Source organism: Meleagris gallopavo, chromosome 4 (assembly GCF_000146605.3).
Source record: "Meleagris gallopavo isolate NT-WF06-2002-E0010 breed Aviagen turkey brand Nicholas breeding stock chromosome 4, Turkey_5.1, whole genome shotgun sequence".
In the NCBI taxonomy this organism is placed as follows: domain Eukaryota; kingdom Metazoa; phylum Chordata; class Aves; order Galliformes; family Phasianidae; genus Meleagris; species Meleagris gallopavo.
The window spans coordinates 34,181,657-34,201,539 of NC_015014.2; the positions used below are offsets into that span (position 1 = coordinate 34,181,657).

At 36.8% G+C, this 19,883-nt stretch overlaps 1 protein-coding gene and 1 long non-coding RNA gene across 2 annotated transcripts in view; one reads left to right on the plus strand and one right to left on the minus strand.

Annotated features, from left to right (window-relative positions):
• Positions 1-19,883, plus strand: part of LOC109367304 — a 127,870-nt gene that overhangs the window by 26,968 nt on the left and 81,019 nt on the right. The window lies entirely within an intron of this gene.
• Positions 13,907-19,883, minus strand: part of SYNPO2 (synaptopodin 2) — an 87,004-nt gene continuing 81,027 nt past the window's right edge. Inside the window, exon 5 of the mRNA XM_003205714.4 lies at positions 13,907-17,921. Within this exon, the coding sequence (XP_003205762.2) occupies positions 17,358-17,921 (564 nt within the window). The 3' untranslated portion in view covers positions 13,907-17,357. The remainder of the gene's footprint in view (positions 17,922-19,883) is intronic.

Sequence of the window (19,883 nt, forward strand, 5' to 3'; positions counted from 1 at the left end):
CCTTTTCATACATCATTTAACTGTAACTTCCTCTCTCTGTATTCAGTGAATCTACTTAGCTGCCTTCCTTACGAAATTCAAATATCTGTTTTTATTTTGTGAACTTTTGATACTGGTACTGTACCTTTAAAAGAAAGCAACAATAGTTTAACTTTATATTTCTTGTATTTTATTACACTTCCATTCTGAAAGAAAAATGAGTTCAAAGAAAAGTCTCAAAAACTATCATTCTGCCAAGAGAGTAAACTGCTTCAGTTTGCTAAGGTGTGCCAAATATTAAACTCCAGACTACTTAAGGTTTGGTGTTTTATTTGAAGGTGAAATTAAAGATGGAAACTTGAGTGTAAAATGTTTTTCCCATCATTAACTATATAGCATGTTTTTAAAGTATTTTAAAATGCTGATCCAACTCAAACCTCAGCATAAGCCTGATTTCTTATGAGTTCCATTGGCTGTATTTGATCTACACATCCATGCGATTAATTTCATTCTCCTAGTATTCCCAGCTATTGTCTGGTCAGTGATTTATACTTAATGTGTGCTTTTAACTGCTCTGGGGTAAGGTACAAACCTTTTTCTGACATGCATTTCTGTTCATTTGCTCAGTTTCCTGTGAGTAGAAACTCACTGTCTGAGGAAAGATAGGATTCTTCTGTATGCAGGGGTTAGCAATTAAAGAGAATAATTTGCAACTTGAGATTAAATCCTGTTCTCTTAACAGCATTGTTGCTCTGGCCCTGCTTTGCTGCTCTTCCTAAGACCTGACTTGTAGGAAAAGATGGATATGAAGAATGTGCATTTAATTCTTTTCTATCTGTAAAGACAGCTACAAGTTTGTCAGTTATGATCAGTGATGCTGGTGGTGCTCATTATGCAAATATCTTTTCAATAGAAGTTTGGAGGCAGTCACTGAAATGCCATCAGATGACTAAAATTTGGCTGTGGCTGCTGTGTCACTTAAACTACTGTGAATCAGAGGAACCTTCAGAAAAGTTAGCTGAGAGCAGCTCTTGTTCATGGAGGGATCGATCTGAATTGGGCATGGCTAATGCACGTGTAGTAGGTGTGCCATTGTGATTAGCAAACCTAGTGCAGACTCAGATACAGAAGTATTCAGATCTAGCATTTGTCCATTATCACTGGTTAACTTTCCTCAGCCTGTTTTTGACAACACTTATCTGAAAACATCTTTTAAAAGTTTTTTGATATTCTGAACTCAATCACCATGCTTATGAAACTGACTAACTACTATAAAACTTAGTGGTTTGAAGTTAATATATCCAGTCAACAAGTCTTCTGTTATGAGCAGGGTGAGTTTTTTGAGCTTGTTTTATAGTTCATATGTTTGTTTTTAAGTGTAGACGGTGTGAAACCTCAAAAATAAACAGAATAAAATTTAAAAATCAACCTTAAAATTGTAAACACTGGTAAACAAAGCAGAGAATTAAGAGAGTAATTCATGGTTTAAACAAAAATAAGCCTACCAATGAACACCTGCTTAATTTTCTGTGTGCTTGGATTTTTATGGGATTACTAATCCAAGGAAGCTGGAGCACAAGTTCTTGACTGCTTCAGCAGAAAGGAAGTTCACTGGATAAAACCAAAGCTTCCAGAGCTAGAAACAAATTTGAGCAGTAAGAAAAGTATTTGATATTGCATGAGCAATAACAGGCCTGTGTTTATTAAGTGTGGTTTATATAGCCTTTCATGGTGAAAAGATTTTAAAATAAACAACTGCCAACCTGAAAATAAGAAAGCAGAAAGGCCAAAAGGTTGGAATTGTGGTTGAGTAGGAACACTGACTTGCACTTACTAGAACTGTGTTGGCAGGAAATTGTCAAACAGAGAGGGGAAGAAAAAAAAATACAACAATCAGGTGGCCAAATATTTTCTAAGGAAGAAGTTGGCAGGAAAACACTGTTGTATTAAAAAAAAACAAAACCACAACAGTACAAATAAGGTGGAAAAGCTTGCTTTTGTGCTTTTTTTTCCACCCTAAAGAAAGAGAACAGTTATCAATGTTTTCATTTACTTCAAAAAAACAAGCAGTCTGGCTGGCAGCCATAGGTAGCCCTGCTGTGACAAAACACTTCTGTGGCCGATACTAATACTTTATGGTTACCATCAGTCAAGAAGCACTCTATGGAAGGTTAGCACAGAAACTGTTTTATTTCTGGTGTGCTTCAGTTATTTTAAACACTTTTTTCCTGAAACAAAAGTATAAAGCAATTGTGTTTCCCATAATGTATAAAATAAACAAATGAAAATAGATGATACAGATTAAAAAAAAAGCCACATTGAAAAACTGTAGGATAAAGAAAATATAAAACAACTGCAGGAAATCTAGTTATATGAAACATGTCATCAGTAGTCTTAAATCTTTTTTTCTGCTCTTATGCACAGTTTTGCTAAAACCATGTTTCAGTATTTCAGTTTGCTTCTCCATTGCTTGGACCTCTGTTCAGTTCATCATCTTGCCTTGGACTTACACATAGTACTTCAGTGGATGTTTGGTTTCATAACCAATGTCAGTATTCCTTTAGAATCTCAAAGTTCATTTATCACTTGTTCTAACTCTGTCCTCCAAAGTGGTAAATTTACTGGGATGTAAAACTTACTGGTATATATGTTCATATAGTTTTTCTTAAGCCAGCTGAACGTTGCTCCTCTTCTATAATTAAAAACTGTTTCCAGTGGTAATTGTCCTCTAAACCAGGATTTTCTTTGTTCATGTTGCGGATAGATTCCTTTGTCTTCACAAAGAATATAATCATAGAATCACAAAGTCATCATAAAATGGCTTGGGTTGGAAGACACCTCAAGGATCATCAACCACAGGCTGGGCTGCCTGCTGCTAAATCTAGTACTAGATCAGATTGCCATGGGTGCAATCCAACTTGGCCTTAAGCACCTCAGGGATGGGGCATCCACAACCTCTTTGGGCAGCCTGTGTCAGCACCTCACCGCTCTGAATAAGAAAACTTCCCCCAACATGTAGTCTGTATCTCCCCTTTAGTTTTAAACTATTCCCCCTTGTCTTATCGCTATCTACCCTTGTAAAAAGTTGATTTTTCTTGTGTTCATAAATTCCCTTTAAACATTGCAAGGCTACAATGAGGTCTCCCTGCAGCCTTTTCCAGGCTGAAAGAGACCAGTTCCTTCAGCGTGTCTTCATAGGAGAGGTGCTCCAGCCCTTGGATCATCTTCATGGTCCTTCATCTTCCCTGTACTGGGAGGCCCAGACCTGGACACCGTACTCCAGATGGGGTCTTACAAGGGCACAGTACAAAGGGACAGTCACCTCTCTGTCCCTGCTGGCCATCCCTCTTCTGATGGAGCACAGGATACCATTGGCCTTCTGGTGTGCAAGAGCATGCTGCTGGCTCTTTGTAATCCAGCAGAACTTCTAATGACTACTTTTACAAGGCCCTAGAATGGATCAACATTCATTTTACCGTAACCACTAACTGAAAAAAGCATTTGGGTAAGTTTCCTAACGGAAAGAAACAATGTTGTTTTTTGCTAGCAGAAAATCTCTTCCATCTCTCTTATAGTAAATCTTTGTCAGAATTCTCACTACTAGAAATGTGGAAACTGGATTGTAGTACAGTCTTGACTGTACTATACTGTGATGCAGTTTTGCAGTTTCACAACCACAGGGTATGCCATATCATAAATACACAGGTTAAATATAAATCATTTGTATTAGTATGGTATTTTACCAGAATACTTTGTCTCGTTAATGTATCAGTAAATGGAAGTTTTTATGCTGCTGGAGCTTCTCTCTCTCTCTCTCTCTCTCTCTCTCTCTCTCTCTCTCTCTCTCCCCCTCCCTCCCCCTCCACACTGCCATGACAGCAGGAGGGTGAAGAACATCACCCCTCTACAGGCTGGTCTCTTGAGTTGTAACCTGCAGTAAGAGACTGCAGGTCTCTTACTGAAACTCAAGAGACAAGAAAACTTGAAATCCCTTCCTAAGTTGCTGTGTAGTCTGTAATACAGTTTGAAAAGCAGATCCCAGTGATTTAGTTGACTTGAACTAAAAATGTAAATTAAAACTTCTTGATACAGACATATGCATGAGTACCTGTGGCCAGGCACTAAGTCCGATTTTACAAAAAAGTTGAGAAACTGTTATATTCCTGCTGCCCTGTGGGGGGGGGGAGAAAATGCTATAGGCACATTATAATCCCTTGAATTACGAGGAGTCTGTCCTGGAAACTTCATCATAGTTCCAAGAGGTGTCATCTTAGGTAACAGTGGTTTCTTTCCAAGACACTTATTCTGGGTAGAGTTGCTTTTTATAAGTGATTCGGATTAATGTCTCAAAGTCTGGAGGAATTTGTAGGCGTGACTGAGGGCAACTGTTTTAATGTTGCTTTACCCTCAGTTGTTTTGGGCGGTGCAGCTTGCATACTTGTTGCTGTCACCAAGTGTTAGGCCTAAGTGTCACAAGGATGATATTCTTTACAGAGCAGGAATAGAGGTTATGTCATACAGTGGATGCTCTGCTATTGTGTGTAGGTTTTTTGTCCTTAACCTGTTCTTGATACAGTACTCCCAGGATTATTTTACTGTAAATTAGAATAAATAAGTGGAAATTAATTTGTGGGGACCTCAGCTGCTTTTAATCACCAGTGGCAAAGGTCCTGTTCGCTTTGGAGATAGCAGGATTAAACCTCCTTTCAGGAACATGCAGCATATTTCAGTAAGTACACATTACATAACATGTCCCACATTTCTTTCTCTTTTTAGTATACCAGTATTATGAAAATTATGTTCACCTTAATCATTATAACTGCTCATCTTTTTATGTGAAAATAAATTATCCTCTGCTGTCCTTCCTGCACAGGAACATATTTAAATCAGAACAAGTATATATGTGATTGATTCAGGGAAAGGAGTGTCAGCTAAAGGGAGCTTTGCTAGTGCAAAAGTTGAAATCAGGATTTGTCTCTGTACTCAGTGGATTGCAATGCTGTGTGGTAGTGTCACTTGCCAAAAAAGACTTCCACTTCAGTACGTGCATAGCTCCTTTGAATGTCAATGGAAACTGCATGCATTCATTATAGGGAGACCTACAGTTGAATCTTAAGTAATACTAAATCCTACAGCATATCTACTTCTGAAAATATTTTGCTGGGAAAGCAGCATTTTCTAGAAAGCAGCTATGCAACTGGCAAAAAAAGCATGCCTCTAAACTTCTATTTAAGATTGTCCCTGACTTTGGCAAGACTGTTTTCAGAAAGCATTTGAAATCAAGATGTCTGAAAGGCATGCATGAAACCATGCAAAGAGGTTGATTTTAAAATGTGGTGAGCATTTATGTATGTTATTGTTTTTGGTCCTCGGCACTTCTGAAAAGTCATTTTTATTTGAACACGAATTTAGTGACTTACCTTATCCAAGACTGTAAAAATAGAGGTTAGGTTATTTTTAGAATTCACAATGCAGTAATGGGCTAAAGGACTTTTGACATGCAGATTACTTCTTACAAAACCACAAACATGGGCCAGCATTTTTCAGGAGCCATCAATTCATTATGTGACATTAATAGGGAAGACTGAAATCAATTAAAGGTTGGTTAAAAGTGGTTGTAGATGGTTCTCAGGGAACTGAATCTATGCCCAGTGGTATCTTTCTTCAAGTGAGCAGATCTGTTGAAGGTTTGTCCTCAGAACAGTGAATTTTCCTTTCAAGTAAGAGTTTGGGATTGATTTTATGTGGGAAGTAAGTTTCATATTTGGCCTCCAAAGAGATTATTTCCTATAAATTTACATTCTTGTGCAGAATACATATATTCTTCTCAGATTTCTTCTCAAGGTGTTTGTGTAATTACACAGATTCGGTATGGTATATTGTTCATTTGTTTCTCAGAATCACATATCCCCATTTTTGGAGTTGCACGTCTCTGAACTTGTTTTCCACTTGGTGTTTTTGTTATCAAAGAAACTTAAGAATTCTCGATTTTATTTGTGTTAAATTTCTGTAGAAAAGACATGCCCTTGCCTACTACCAAAGCTGTCCCCATATGATGATGGAAACTTCTTTCAGAAGCTAAAGCCCAACTTGAAAAAGATTCAGCACTATCATCACTGTGAGAAAAATATCAATTAGATTTCTTATGTAGGATTTTTTTTTTCAATTTCATTAGGGAACCAGTTCCTGCATTCAGTGGTGCAAATCCTTGGCAACCATCTTAAATGAGTTTTTGTAAAATTGTACTGATGATGTCAGTGGTCTGCTTTTTACGTTTCCAGTGTTTGGATATTTTCTAGTGATCCAATTAACTTGTAAGTTACAAAACCACATAGATCAGTGTTTTTCAGTAACTGTCATCTCACCTTTTTATTCAGGATGTGACATTAACTGGGAAGTCTAAAATAACGAGTAAAAGGCTATAACAATTAAATGACAAGTTAATTAGAGTACTTCATGGCTGAAATGTACAAAACACATCAACAATCAGTTATTCCTTTTTTTAAGTTAATGCTAAAGAACTGTATTAGAAATACCATTTCTTTGTTACTGCATCATCAAGATGAGTTGTGACCTTATTTTTCAAAAGTTTTATTATTGACTCTTGTTGTCATACATAACCTCATTACATGAGAATGAAAACCATATGATTAATTTAAGCGACTGTGAACTTCAAAACTACACCACATCATAGCTGAGGAAGGGTTCATGTGTTATACCAATTTGACCACTGTGAAATACAAAATATTACAGTAATGTTTGTGTATCTGGTGTGTAATTGTTTTGGGGAAAAGTTGTAAGTTTGATTCACTCTGCATTTCTTCAGTTTTTTCCTTTATCTGATACTAGTCATGGGCAAAAGATTGTCAAGGGAGCAGATTGACAGTTAGTCTGTAGTTTGCAGTATTTATGAAAGGTGTATGATAGGTTGGAAACTATTTTTACCAAGTATTAACACCAAGCTTGGAAGTAACATTTGCCACATTAATACATCCAGATTACAGCATCTTCAGACAACCTCTTTAAATTTCTAAGACATTTACTCTGTCCAAATAATTGTGAATTCAAGTACATAGCTGTTAAACATGGAGAATCAGAGACCAAGAATTGTTCCGTATTTTGCACAGTTTAAAATAGAACAAGGAATATTTCACACTTGAAAAATGCTTTATTCCATCTTAATGTTGTTCTTACTTCTTCACTGATTAACCTAGCTTAGAAGCACTGCATGACTAATGGGCTTGTTAGATGATTAACAGAAAACAAAACTCCTAGCTTATATTTTCCACTTTACAAGAGTCCAACCGTGCCATGGATATTTTCCATTCTTAGTCTTGATATCCTACAGGTGTACAATTCAAAGTCCTTACACTGTATGGGAGCACATCATGGAATTGTGCATGTGTTTCACTTTCCTGAGTAATTTCTCCATTACTTTAACCACACTGAATGTGGGCATTGTGCCCAGTAAAACAGTACTTGCTGTACCAGTGCTTTTATACACTTTCAGATGAGGCTTATCTGCAGAATCAAATCAAAACTGCCAGCTATTGCAGATTATTTACTTTTCCAAATTCTTCTTTTTCTTAGAACAGTGAACAGAAAGGGAAAATTTTGAATGCTAAAGCAGTAATGAGGGAGGTCTGGAACTTCATGTTTTCTTTACTGTTCCTCTCCCTCAAAAAAATACACTGCAAAAATCGAAGTCATTGGTGCAGGACTTGGAGCTTTACTGGATGGAGAACCAAGAGATTAAAGTTTATTTCCCCTAGAAGTTAGTTAATCCCTTTCATCTGAACCCTGACAGAAGCTGTTCTTCAATGTAGTTTCACTGGGAAAAATAATATATAGAAATTAAAACCATAGAATGCTTTAATTTGGAAGTGACATTAAAGATCATCTGGATCTTTAACCCCTGCTGTTGCCATCCACTAAATTAAGCACTAGATCAGGCTGCTTAGGGTCCCATCCAACCTGGTTATGAAAACCTCCAGGAGGAGCATCCACTACTCTGGGAAACCTGTGCCAGTACCTCATCACCCTCTGAGTGGAAAAATTTCCCCCTGACATCTAATCTAAATCTCTCCTCTTTTAGTTTAAAACCATTCCTGCTTGTTCCATCACTATCTACCCATGTAAAAAAATCAATTTCCCTCCTGCTTATATGTTCTCTTTAGGTGCTGGAAGACTGCAATGCAGTTCTTAAATTTTATTCAATTGATTTATAGTTTTCTTGTGTATGGTAACTGAGTCATGGCCTGACCCACTGATTGAGCACCTGGGGAAAGGACCCAGTCAGCCCTGGGAGCACAGGTGAAGGCAATTCAGCTGTGAGACCGGAAGGCATGGAGCCTGGCTGCACCTCTCTTGGACCTCGTTGAAGGGCTGACTGCCACTGGGGAAAGATCTCTTTCTGGAGATCCTTCCTTGGTGAAACTTTCCCCTGCAAACCTGATTCGGGTGAGCAATATTCTTCCCTTCCTTTATAGCTAGCGCTCTTCTATTGTGCTGGTCCTTCTGTCACCACACCTTTGTTGTAATGCCTTTCCTATCATGTTGATCTGTCAAATTGCTACACCTTGATACTTATTTTTGGACTGTAAGAATGTAATTGTACTAGTTGTTAAGCATGCACTGCTACTATAAATAGTGAATTACAGGTGAAGGGAAGAGTCAGGTATGTCTTCATTGGAGTCTACTGTCTAAAGAGCCATGGGCAATTCATGTGATTTTTCATTGTCATATTTTCTTCCATTTGTAAAGTGAGATAGTAACATCTATCCATGGCATTGAGGTCAGGGATAATTTGCTAGCATCTATGTGGTGGGAATAAAATAGCATGCTATTAATGCCTCCTATCTCTTCTTATTTAGCTCAGTTTTATAGCACTCAAGTTCCACTTCTGTTATAGTGTAAATGAGGACTAGCTGGTAATTACCTTGGTTGGTGTCTGGTGGTCTCCTCTAACTCTACTGCATTTTCTCTATTGAAATAGTCCTTGTCACTGAGAGCCTATAGGTTATTAACTTCATGTGAATTGTGTACCATTGCCCTCTATTGGGCAGCACTAAACTTTGTTCAAGTGCTGTTTGTCTTGCTGTTCAGAGCTTGGAAGTTGGACTCTGAAAGAATGCAGTGAATATCTTTTCAGGAGTGTCAGTGATTTTTGATAAAGGTAAATATTTTGTTGGAACCTGTGCACTTTAGGATCCTTCCTTTCCTATTAATGAAAATTAAATTGCACTAGGAGTAAAGATTTGCAGAAAACTTTACATATCACTGCTTATGGGTACTCATTTACCAATTTCCGAGCCTGAATTTTGTGTCAGATGCATCTGTGTTTTTGTCAGCTAAGGAAACAGAAATAGTTACAACCAATTCCAATCAAACCACACATTTTTGGAAAAGTTTGAGATATAAAAAACATGATAGTATTCTGTAAGTAAGATTGAAATGTTTAGTGACAAACTGACTGTATTTTAGCAGAAAATAAATGAAATTTACCAGCCAGTTTATTTACTGCAGCTACTTAAAGGTGTGTATAGGTTCTTCATATTCCAGGGTGTGTTTACAGAATGCTAGTCCATTCAGCTATTTCATAAAAGATAGGAAAAAAATCCCAAAGATTTATTTTTATTGTCATGACTTAATTAGGGCATGGTGTCTCCAATGGCACAAATAGACATAGCAAGTCCTTTCAGAGTACTTACCAGAGTACCTATTGATGAGCCTTTTGCTAAGAGCTTGTGCAGGGCCATGTGTCTGCACAGGATCTGGCATCACGTGTTCTAGAGACCACCAATCCCTAAAAAAGCGTGGGAAACTATCACATCCTGCAATTCCTTTTTCAGCAAGCGTACTTCTTCAGGAAGTATGTATGCTTTGTCAAAAATGTGTTTCATACAGAAGAAAAATCATGAGTAATGGCAAATATTAAAAGGAAAGAAAATAATAAATACTGAAGATGCAAATGGTCAAATTCATATCTGGAAGAATACATTGTGCCTTGGAAATGCTTTTACTGTAGTTGCAAGCCTGATCCTAAATCACTTTGATTTCCACTCTCTGGTATACAGTTCATGGCAGAGCATACAATGGAGTAAAAACTATGACAAAGGTCACAAGAAAAAATAACGCTATCGTTGATAGTGTTTGAATGTTACCCATCTACCAGCTGTCATCCAACCCTGTATTTATACTGCTATTCATTTGAAGTTAAATACAGAGCAATCATATCCAATCTAATACACATCCAAAATAGAGCGTTCTGTGTGTAATTCTGCCAGGATTAATAGCAGCTTATTAAAACTCAGAAAGAGATGGCTTTTTAATGATCCCTTCCTCTGAGAAACCTACATGTCACTTTTGAAAAAATATCTGCTTAGAGCTCAAGTTGTGTATGGCTACCAAAATAAAAAACATTCAGTATCCTGATTATCTAGTTTGTTGGTAATCCATATGACAAGTACAGAACTATCAATCAGACCTCTGCAAACCAAGATGAGTTTGGAGTGGCATAACAGTATTTAGGATCTAAGGTCTTCATTCCTTATTCTAGATCAAGTCTAGCTAGGTGAGGAGCATGTTCAGGTTATTTCTCAGTCTGAGCTGGTACTGCATGCCCAAGTGGTATGCTTTTGGGGCTACTAAGTCCACTGAGAACTGCTTGTACCAGGATACACTGTAATACAAAAGCAATTTAGGTCTGGAAAGCAAGGCATATATTCTGTTTCTTTGTTTGCTCAACTTACCTTTGTATTGTACTATCTAGCTTGTAACTTAAGCATGTACTTATCCCAGTATGACCAAAATTAAAATGTCACTTCCCATAATAGCTTCAGCCTTTGGTAAAAATCTTTTTACATGCCAAATATTTCACAATATTTGTACTTAAGATAGATCTGTATATTTAGAAAGATGTGCAGTCACTTTTCTTTCTGTGCTCTTCACACTGTCAATAGCTCTTTAATTCTCATCTGTCTGAATAGACTGATGACTTACCATCAAATCCACCTGATTTAGCCATGTATTTATGGATGAATTGCTTTTTGAGTATGCTTTTTCATACTAATTACACAGGATACTGATACCGCAGCTTGAGCTTGAAGAGTCCCAACTGAGATGTACAAAATATTTTTGTACATTGAAAGCAGCAAATTGCTAATAGAAGATTGTTAGGAAAACTGATTAATACCCCTTGCTACTTTGTCAATCACATTTTTTGAAACAGTAGGCTTCAAAACACTGTTGAAAAACTGAACATCAATTAGTGATTGTGAATTCATGACCTGTTTTAGTTTGTAGTCCTGCACTTTTCTCTGCAGGTGAAATTGTCACCCTGCTGACATCAGTGGTAAAACAGTGAACCTCCTATTGTCTTAGCTGGGATTAGGACTTTGTTCCATATAGTTGGAAGATTTTTGTTGCTTTGTTGTGTTTCTGAGTTTTCTTTGAGCTGCGTTTTTTCACAGGATGTTCTTACTCAATAGGTAGATTTATCCTCTATTATTTTGTTGCCCTTCTTTGAACACACAGTAAGATCTCATTGCCTTTCTTGTAGTGGGGAGCCCAAAACTGAACACAATACTCAAATTGTAGTCTCACCACTGTTGAGTACAAGGGAATGATCACCTCCCTAGTCCTGCTGGCTACACTGTTTCTTATACAAGCCACGATGCTGTTATGCTTTTTGGTCACCTGGGCACACTTGTGGCCCTTGTGTACATTGCTGGCTCATCTACACCCTGCTGACTCACTTAAGGCAGTGTAGAACTTTTGATGGCACCTGAAGTCATGGTTTTGAATTGTTCTCCTGGTCCTGTAACTCTGGCATCATGCAACATGGAAAGATGGAAAACCCTGGAAGTGAAAAAGTAAGGTGTTAAGTAACACTGCTGCTCTCAGTAAGAGGACAAATACAAGCTGAAAAATCAACAGAATCCTAAGTAACTGGCAAGAATTGGATGTAGCTGGCTTAAGAGGGAAAGAAGACTTGAGAACAATATAAGTACCTCCTTGTTAAAAGCAATGAGAAATGCCTAGTAGGTCCAATCAATAATACATCTGGCCCAGAATTTTTCCTCTGAAAGTAGGAGATGCTATGTAACAGGAATTTGTGGCTCTAGCTATACACTGCCATCCCTTTCCCTCACAAGCATCCTTAATTGCAGAATTAGGAATATTAGAAAGTACATGCTTGCTTGTCCTCTTTAGTGTTTCTTCATAGTCCTGTCATCTATGAATTTATGTAATCACTTTTGAACTATCTTGTTATGCTACTCTCCCCTCCTTGACTCTAGGACTTCGCACTAACTGTGCACAAAGAGGATGCACATAGCCATCCCATTCCCAAAAGGGAGAGCTGTAGATCAGTATTCAGAGCAAAACATCCTCAGACTTCAAACGCATGCAATCTAAGCTATGCTTAAGAATGTAGATGAGGCTGTCTTGATGTACAAGAATTGTGCAACACAACTTATTTTTAAAATCCAGTAGTGAATCCAGTGAACAATGTGAAAAGTATTAATGTTCAATTTGAGGAAAGACAGGTAGTGGCCTGAAAATACCCACACTTCTTTCTGGACCTAAAATGACTCAATATATCAAATATTCAGATTCAGTAACAGAGCAGTCTGATGTCCTGTAGTCACTCTAAAAGCTCTTGAATGTTGATGAATGTATCAGAGAATCTAGGGAATATCGAGAAACTCAAAGTATATTTTCTGGATGGTGACACGTTATACAAAAATAGCACCTATTCACCTGTGTAGTGGGATTTTTAAGCCACTGCAGATTGCTGAGTTCAAGGATGTTGCATTAAAATGAATCTGATTTATGCTTTCTTTGTTTACAATCTGTTCAAGAACTTCCTACATAAAATGAAAGTTCTGCCTGTAACCATGAGAAGAAATAATACTGATTTTCTTGCAATCTTGAAAACCCTTTATGTTCCTTAGGTATTTAAAGATACTATTTTCAAGTTTTATCATTTTCCCAAGTTTTACATGCGCCAGTCTGTTTTATAGAGGGCAAAAGCCTTCTTGCTCTACCCATGTAAAAACTGCTTGGTGATTCATCAGGCCTATTCTCTTAAAGAGCGGAAATCTGATCTGAATGTTCATAGCTAGGTTGTCCATACTTACATCCTTCAGAGCTGTTCGCTGAATAGTCTGAACAATGTCAAGATGGGGTTCACGATTTATTCTCAGTTTTAATTTCTTTTTAAGTAGTATGGCTCAATTAAGAATAAATAACAAGAGAATACGGAAGTGCAGCCCTTCTAAACAAGCCTACAGTGAATGAACAGAAGTTTAGATGCATGAAAACGTTCAAATGATTAAAAAGTCTGACCATATTATTTTACCTTGGTAGACTGTGCTTCACTGTTGCCTTTCTCTGCTTATTCAGTATGAAAATGAAATTCTGCTGAATTGACATGCTGCCATTTGACCTGATGTTGGTTTAAGCTTTTAGAAGCTCATATCAGCCCAAGGTCACTGACAGGCAGTCAGTGAATCTAAAAATAGTACAGGGAAAAAAAAAAAAGAGATTAGTCTTTGCTTGGGTTCAGATTATTCAAAACAAGCAGACAAGAATTTAGAGAAAGCAAAATTGTGTTTATCATCTGATAGGTCAAATCACTTTATTAAATGATACAATTTACATCTCTGGTGTACATTCTCAAATAAAGTGTCTTTTGCAGTGAACAAAAAGCCTTTAGAAATGAGCAGCCTTTTATAAAGACAATGCAGCCTTTTGTGACTGAACAGAAATGCAGTGTGAATAGATATTTGGTTGCGTTAAAGGGAACCAAAATGAAAACAATTATGAACAATAATCATGATTGTCATCATCTACTGTAACTGAAGAAAGTAAATTTTTAGTTATGTATTCTAATCCTTTCCATAGTAACAGAAACAATGGAGAATAAACAGAAGAACCACATTTAATATATCAAGATATTTTTTCCCCATTTATTGAACAGATCTGTGCAAATGTAAGAAAAACTGGTATTAATATATTCAGAACTCACACTCAATAGTTACAAATATTTGTGATAGAAAGATGCTTTGCTAGTGGAGGAATAGGGTGAAGAACAGAGTGAGTGATGCTCTGTGGTTATTCATAAAGCTATGTATGCATTACCATTTGAATTAATAGTCTGGGCCTGCTGCTTCCATTGAAATCAGTTCACTGTCTCAATCTGGTTCTGGCCTGATTTCTTTTGTAAACAAGGCTACATGATCTGTCTTGCTTCCATGTGTGTCTGTCCTCTCATTAATACTATTTAAAATGTTTGTTTTTTTCTATGTGGCAGTGGAATAGACCTTAAAAATAATCAATTTCCCACAGGCTTCTTAAAAATAGGCACCTGAGTGGAGGATGTATACGCTTTATTAGTGTTGCTATTGAGGGAAATGCTTTAGGATGAACTTATCTCGTATGAGACATGAGAGAATCCATACGGGAAGAACTAGCAAATCTTGAGCAGCAGGAAAGAAAAATCTGTAGATTATGTTAAACACCCAAGTTAATATATGATAAAGTGCAAATTCATAGGAAACGCAGCACCATTAGTTCTCATCTTCATAGAAGTACTTACTGATTAATCCCTTCTTATCAATAGAAGAAAATTGTCATGTTATGTTTGCTTTTTTTCTTGGGACACTGAAAGAAAGTCAGTGATTCTGTCTGAAGCTCTCTTATTCCGCTATTCTTAAGTGCTTGGTGCCTACTTGGGTGTTTTTTGTAAAGCTTGATCCTGAAGTAAGACTTCCTAAACTGCCATGTGATCACAACATTAAGTCTCTCCTAATAGCATTCTACTTCTCAACTTTTTTGAAATATAAAAATTTAGAACATTTTTTGACAATTTTGAATTGCATGTACCAAAAAATTAAGCAGACATTTCCTTTCCTAAGCACTCAATTCCTTCTTCTACACATGATGTTAGTATTCATAACATTATTTTTCAGTGAGAATTCAAAAGACAGATGCTTGATTATGAGAATTAAAATAATTGCATTTGGTTAAAAAAAAAGTCTTCCTGCAAACTCATTAATCTAGTTTCTAGTTCAACAGTGTAAAGGATGCAGTTTCAAACAAAAATCTGAACTTGTCTTGGATACAGGGAATCATTTTTATTACTGTAATACATACCACAGTTCAGCAAAATATGTAAGCATTAAATAATTTTCAGAATGTACTTGTTCTGTAAAATACATGTACACTAACATTTATTGAATACTAAGACTTTAATGACTTATAAACATAACTGCTAGGTATCGATTATGCTGAAATCAGGTGAAAACTTGCATGTATTTCTAGGGAAATAGGCCTGGATCCAAATGCATACTCTTAAGGCTAACAGAACTACTACAATCCCATTGGTTTCAGTGGCAGTATTCCCAATAGTGATGAAAAAGGGCATTATGGAGTGCTGCAGAGAATAATGTAGGGTTTTTTGTTTGTTTGTTTTATGTGGCAGGAAAACTTAATCAGATTATGTAAGTGTATGACTCTCAGGTGCAAAGTTCATTTTCAGACATACCATGGCAGCCTTGTTCATATAATGTTTCTAAATAATCTTTGTTCTACATATTCATAAGTTATGAAATAAATTTCTAAGATGCTATAGCAATATGACCCAAATTTAAAGATTTATAGCTTTCATGTCTTCATTTCCTGATTGATCAAAAGGATCAGTTGATTTCAAGGAGTCTTAAGCTCCTTAAAGGTATCTTTGTCTTGCAGTTTGTTGCTCCTACAGGAAGTTTCAGCTCAAATGAATTTGGTTTACTTTTCTTCTTTTCTTTATACTAATTGTTTCATAATTTCTATAATGGAAGACTGTTTGCAGATGGGAATGTTTTGTAGTATGTTATTTTTATGTATCTGTTTCAGTCCTTTCTAATTTAACTACTTTATGCAGAGCTGACAACTTTATTGAAAATAAGGAGAGTTAACAGTGTTGCTGTAGTTGGCTGTGCCCAACGGATCCTTGGAGAATGCCCCAAAAAATGAGGAGGATGCGGAGAGCTTTGTAAAGCTTGGAGTATTCATTTAATGCCTTAACAACATCTAAACTACCCATAAGCTTGCAGTGCATATATTTTTAGACACACATGAGTATTGCTTAAATAAGCTGTAAATGCAAGGTATTTATCATTAGCAACAATTATTTGCCATCTCTTCAGATCCATCAAGATAGCTTAACTCTAACCAACTGTCCGAATATTTGTTACTTGTACTAGACTCACACCATTGTAACACATATCATAAACCCTCTTTCACAAACCACCTTCTACACAGATACTGTGCTTGATGAACAACTTACGTTCATCAGCTTCATGTTCGCAATCAACTTAGTGTTTTTGAACTGAGAATACAAATCAAAAGCCTTCTAAACATTGAGCTACCTAGATACTAAGAATAACTGCCCAGCCAGTCAGACTATTAGGTGCTGTAAATGTTCAGCGAGTAGTGCATTTCACAGACAAGTAAATGCTGTTCTAGACTCCCACTTGAGTTTATTACAAAATTGCTTTGCTATCCAGTTTAAATACAATCTGAACACTTTCATCATCCCTTTTGTTGTTATTCAAGTATCATGGTACTGGTCTGAGTTGTTAACACCTTTCTTCCTTTGTATTCAGATTCCTCAATTAGTTACAACATGTAAAAATTCAGATTGATTTTGTGACTGTTTCAATGAAATGTATGACTGTGTAAAACTAGCATATGCCTCCATGTTGTAGAAGTTCAGGTACCATGAACACAGATGTATTTTAAATGCTGCCATATTGTAACTATTCACTGATTTACTTTGCTAGCTCTTTTGAAAAATGAAGTGAAGAAAACTTAAGATCAATAATCTACTGTTCCTCAATCTTCAGTTTTCACTGGAACTTTCTCAAGGCTGGTTCTATCTAGTAATCTGGAACTCGAGTATCTAACACATCCAGAAAACCTGCAAGATCCTGTAAAATACTTCTTGCCTTTAAAATACCCTTGTTTTAATTTCTTTTTTCTTTTCCACATTAATTTAACTGCAAATACTTGTACAGTCTCCATCTAACTCCTTTCTGGATTTTCGTAATGAGGATATTAGTTGTCCCACCTTCATTCTCATCCCACCTGCAAGAAATATGCAATTTTCTCCTTTTACAAACAGAACTATCTTAGGTTAGGTGTAAAACTGAGTCTATTCTAGCAGCTGCTAGCCCTGAAGTCATGTGAAAACTGTGCTCCATTCAGTTTTGCCTCCTCATTTCTTTAGTTCAGAGATGGTGAGGCCAGCAAGAAACTTTCCTTCTCCAACTCAAATCTAAAACTTGTAAAGTTGGAAGAAGGGAAAATATGCCAGGCCCTTCTGCTGTTCATGTTGGACGCCTCCATCCCCTTGGCTGTGGATTGTAGTTTGAATCAGCTGTTGACAAGCCATAGTCAGACCTGGAATCCATGGACATTATATCAGGATCTGTTTGGGACCGTTGACTGCAGTAAGCATACTGCTGCTGAGAGCCAGCCTGTGTGGTGGCATTTGACACAGACAGGGAGCTTTTTCGGGCTGATGTAACACCTGATTGCTTCCCTCCTAATAAGGCTAGGCTAGCACTTGGGCCTGGAGGCTCATAAGAAACTTTCTGTTTCCATTCATCTGGTGGCTCAGGGAGTGTTTTCCTGTGTGCAGCTGATACTACATTAGCAGCAATGGATTCCTGCATATTTTGTGGCCCGAAAGCTTCATCCACTAGACCAAGAGGGGATTTTGCTGCTGCTTCCCAGGGAGTCAGTCTCTTGCCAGGCTTGTCAGCTGCTGTGTCTGGCTTGCTGAAGTAGTCAGGGGCAGGCTGAAATATAAGAGGAGAAGTAGGAGATGTGGCTCGAGAAATGAATGAAGGTTTCCCAGGAAGTGATAATGAACGTCCACTGCTTCTTTCCTAGGAAAACAAAATACCAAATATGGATGAAGTCATTAAACAAGAAGAGCAGAAGCCTCTTTTCCTCATTGGAACAACAAACCCTGTAAGCACATGACATCCTAGCAATCCTGTTTTATATCTACTTTTTTAATTTAATGAAAAAAGATGAGGTATGAAAAAGGAGGTGAAGAATCAAGAAGGAAGAGCAAATTGCATTTCTTAGGAAAGTAAATGAACCAAAGGCAAGCTTTTGTTACTGAAAAGGTACAATTCTGTTGGCAGTGGTTCAGCTTTACTTCCACCTTCACTACTTAGCTAGTGTGTCTTGTTCTGAAAAAAAACCTATTACTGATAATGATAAAGGAAGTCGTGTTGCAACAGTTCTTTGTGTGTTTACATGCAGGCACAGACTAATTTACTTACAGGTTCTGTCTTGGACATCTGTCCAAGAGCATATCTTTTAAAGAAAGGCATTTCTTACTCTGAAATCATTAAATTTTGGGTCAAAAATGAACACAAAATTAAAAATGTTAATGTAGTCATTTCCTTAATACCTTTACAGGACACTACTTAACCTGGCTTCTTTAGAAAGCAATGCCCTCAAAATTTCAGAACATTCTGACCCATTTATGGGAGCAATCCATTCATATCTGACAAATCCTAATCTTCTTAGTAATGCAGTACTTTGAAACAGAAACTCTGTTCGTGAGAAGGTCCTGCCCACAACAGTCTTCATTTTGCATACAAAAGAGTTAGAGCCTTTTCCCCAAATCAGATGTGTTCTTTGTATTGGACAGATCACATTGTTTTTACCAAGTAGTGTCCATACAAGTGGTTACTCAAGTAATTGATTTACACCCACTAATTCATATCCTGAGATTTAAATGCCTCTAATTCTGAAATCCTGTGTGAAATTCCAGGCTCTTTTGACAAAAGCTGTGCTAAAATTTCATTTTAACAAAGTTGACGTATGTTAATTTTCCTAATTAGCTTCCAAAACTTTTAATATTGAGAACATAATCCAGATGCCAGTCAGTGAGTACCTGATCATATGAGGAAAATCTTATTCAGCAATGGTTCACATAGAAATTTTGTGTCTTACAGACTTTTCCACCACAAGATCTTACTTTAATTAATTAAATTAAAAAATTAAATGACCTCTACTCCACATGTGCTTTTATGTTGTGTTTTAATGTAAGCTTGCAAATGAGAGAGAGAAAGTGAGAAAAAGACCACTGGTTGCATTATTTTCAGTCAGTTTGGTGCACGGTTGAATCTATTAAAAGTGTATAGTGACACAAAGAGATCATGTAGTGATAGCTTTGACAAGATTCACAACTAATGCTTTACAATAGGACTATCTTACTTAGCCACAACCAGCTGTTCCCATTTTGCTATCCCAGAGAGGAAATTTCCTAATGTTACTAATCCTACCACCACATACTTCCGGTACATTTTCTTGAAGTTCTACATTTAACTGCAAAAAGTACTTAGGTTTTGGTGAACTAGCACAGTTAATTTTTAAGTCTTTACTTAAACCATGATGTGATCAAGCATTAAAGATGTGGTCCTGTCAGTAGACTGCAAACTGGTAGCATATAAAAAGCAAAAATATTTGGGAGGTGAATGAAAGAATATGCAGAACATTTTTTTTTCACACAGATGAAGTGATATGCAATCAAGCATGAGTTAACCTTTTCCAGATTTTCTCTTAAGGAGGGATTCATACTTCCATAGTAAATAAGAGTCCAGGTAAGAGATCACGCTTGGAACCAAGGAGTGGTAGGCAGTCCCAGATAGGCCTATCTGAATACTTTTCTTTCCTCTAATGTATTGCAATTTATTTCTTCGCTGAATCTACAGAAAGTAGCTTCTTCAGCATGTCTGATAGTGCATTTTATTTAAATGATCAGTATCAATTTTTTTAAGGTATGAAATCAAAGTAAGTATGTAAAGTGAGGTACAGTTTCTATTACAAAG